Source organism: Zingiber officinale, chromosome 2A (genome assembly GCF_018446385.1).
Source record: "Zingiber officinale cultivar Zhangliang chromosome 2A, Zo_v1.1, whole genome shotgun sequence".
In the NCBI taxonomy this organism is placed as follows: domain Eukaryota; kingdom Viridiplantae; phylum Streptophyta; class Magnoliopsida; order Zingiberales; family Zingiberaceae; genus Zingiber; species Zingiber officinale.
The window spans coordinates 173,728,337-173,731,336 of NC_055988.1; the positions used below are offsets into that span (position 1 = coordinate 173,728,337).

Here is a 3,000-nt window from a genome sequence, read left to right on the forward strand (position 1 = left end):
AACATTTGGACAAGTTCTTGGATGTTTGGACTTGGAAAATCAAGAACTAGTTGCTATGAAAGTTGCACGTTCACTTCAGAAGTACCGTGAGGCTGCATGATTGAAATTGACATACTGCAGAGGCTTGCAAAATGATTCTTCTAAAGAACAATTCATGTTCTTTAGAACACATTAAAATGTTTAGTGGGGACGTAAATGAGATTAAGAAGAGACCATCAACTTGCTGTTATTTTTATTTCCATATGAATTATGAGTGGAATATGAAAAGAAAATGTTAAATAAACTTCATCTAACAAGCTAAGTCAGATATTCTTGCCCGACAACAGCCCGTCGTGCATCGCCTTCTGCTCCATCTCCGACGACCTCAAGTCCTCCGATGAAGTCAATGTCCTCTCATCGAGCCAAGCAATGATGTCGGAGAAGACGAGATCGATACTCTCCGGCGGCTCGGCGGAAGTGAGGGCGTGCCACATTCCCGGGTAGAGCTTGAATGTCTTGTCCTTGCTCAACGCCGTATCGTAGAGCAATTTGCTAACCGATGGATCAGTCACAATGTCGTCGCCGCCATGAACGATCAAGAAGGGCAAAGAAACCTGCAAATTTACATTTTTCAAATTTAATAATTTAATATTATTATTAATGTTTTCGTTTTGACAGAATAGACGATCCAACCACCTCCATTCTATTTGAAATGATAATAATTTCTTAGCGTTGACAAAACCAAGCAATAAATAATAAACAAATTTAATGAAAATGATCTTTGTTTTCCACCGTTGACTAAATTGAATCTTATCTCTTAATCTAAATGCCGTGAGAAAATATTCATTTCAAAGTCATTCTATATATTTCTATTCAAGGCGTACTAATTCAAACTTCTAGAGGAAAAAATAATTGAGTTAATATAAATATCTATTTTCTCCTCAAAATATGAAATTAATTTTTATTTTATTTTATTTTTTTGAAAAAAAAAGCTAAAAAAAAAAGAAAATTTACCTGATTAAGATTTTTCTCGATCTCCAAGCTCACCATGAGCAGCTGATGAGCCGTCTTCAGCCTAGGCCTCCCTTTGTAGCATAACGGGTTCGCCCGAATCTAACCACAAGACGCGATATAAGTATCCAACACCGTGACTTCGCCATATCTAAATCTATCATCAAATCAAATCAAATTTATCGATAATATCCTTTACCTCTTGTCTCTTTTCCATGGATTTGAATGCCACATCGATGATATCTTGCATAGGAACAATTCTCCACGTCGGAAATACATTGCTCAATCGACTCAGGATGCTAATGACCATCGGGTGGGGCTTCAACTCGTCAGCAATCTATCACATGTAATTAATTTATAAAATCAAAAATGTTTAATTCTAATTATAAATTATCTAAGAAAGTTTAATATAATAATTTATATAATAAATAATTATCAAGATATTTTAACGACCAAATTGATAAATAAATTGCGTACGAGTTAGGTCACTCATGGCTCCTCTTGCGTTTTTTTTTGACTAGTCATTAATTAATTAATTAATAGTGCTTTATCATAAATTAGTTGTAATTTCAGCATTAAAATATAGATTAGTTAACGTGTAATAATATTTAATTACTCTTCTAGAGTCGGCACGTTTAATGCGGAGACTTTGAAAATGAAAGTAATTAGCTGGAATTTTAAAAATAAATGTATTATTTTGACCATTTTATAAATATTTCTATATAAAATAATAATAATAATAATAATTAAATTTACCTTGCACATCGGAGCGACTAAAATAGCCCCGTTCCAAAAGGAAGGTTGCTTTCTATGAAGTAGAAGAGCCACGGCTCCTCCCATAGACTCTCCGAGCAAGTACCTCGCCTTATTCTTATTTTTGCCTTTCTCTATGAGAATCATTTCAAATCAAAATCAAACAAACTAAACTATCAAAAGATCATTTTTTTTCCGTGAATTCATACCGCAAACGCTAACGAAATGCTCGAAGCAATCGTCTATGATATTCTTAAAGCTCGGAACAAAGCCTTGTAAGCCGGAGGACTTGCCATGCCCTTCATAGTCTATGCCATGAACTTCATACCCTTCTTTTGCTAACCTCATTCCCGTGTCTAAAAACACAAATATTAAACATAATTAATTATTTAATTAATTATTAATTAGTTAATTAATTAATTAATCTACCTCTCATCGATATGCTGCACTCCATCGCATAACCTTCAAAAAAAACATTTTAAAATATGAAGAATAATAAATAAATAAAAATTTATTTAATTATTTATACCGTGGCACATAAATATTAAAGCTTTGGGGTCTCTGTTTTCCGGCAGCCATTTGCAGGTGAAGAGCTTCAGGCCACGAGGGTTTTTTATGAACTCCTGAAAAACACACACACAAAAAAAAGATTAAAAATCAAATTTCTGTATCGAGAAATTGAAATAAATCGGTGGAAAAAAAATTATTATTATTAGAATTTCTGACCTCTTCGTATTTGATGCCGGTCTGGTCGGCGTGATCAGTCGCCTGCGAGAAAGAAACAAAAGAGGGGAAAGAATTTAGGGTTAGTTTTAGGGTTTAAGGGAGAAAAATAAAAGGAGAGGAGGAGAAACCATGCGGGGGAGGCGATGAAGGAGGAGGATAAGGGTTGAGGAATTGGGAGGTTGTGGAATTTGAGGAAATATATAGAATTTGAGTTGGAGGGGAGGTTGTGGGATGGAAGGTTCCTTTATTTCTTTATTTATCTGGCTATTTTCTTTTATACTTTTATTTATTTCCATATAAATAATTATTACGTTAAAAGAATACTTTTTATTTTTATTATTGTCAAACAAGCAATAACGCTGAATCATATAAATAAAATAATTAAGAAAATCATTTAGATAAACGAATATTTTAGAAATCAACTTTTTTTTAGTGTATAAAAATATCCATATTGATGTTAATACGTGGGTATTATTGTATTAAAATAATATTATAAAGATAGATATGTTATTTAAACGTTCCCCTAGACGC

The 3,000-nt window shown here is 33.1% G+C and overlaps 1 protein-coding gene across 1 annotated transcript; it reads right to left on the minus strand.

Moving 5' to 3' along the window:
• Nucleotides 1-210: 210 nt before the first annotated feature.
• Nucleotides 211-2,693, minus strand: LOC122043360 (caffeoylshikimate esterase-like). Its single transcript, XM_042603934.1, has 9 exons — nt 2,598-2,693; nt 2,470-2,511; nt 2,273-2,366; nt 2,173-2,205; nt 1,953-2,099; nt 1,747-1,877; nt 1,190-1,327; nt 994-1,092; nt 211-593 (listed from the first exon to the last, which is right to left on the minus strand). Exons 1-9 carry the CDS (start codon nt 2,598-2,600, stop codon nt 303-305), a joined length of 978 nt encoding a protein of 325 aa, XP_042459868.1. The 5' UTR covers nt 2,601-2,693; the 3' UTR covers nt 211-302.
• Between the last annotated feature and the right edge of the window lie 307 nt (nt 2,694-3,000).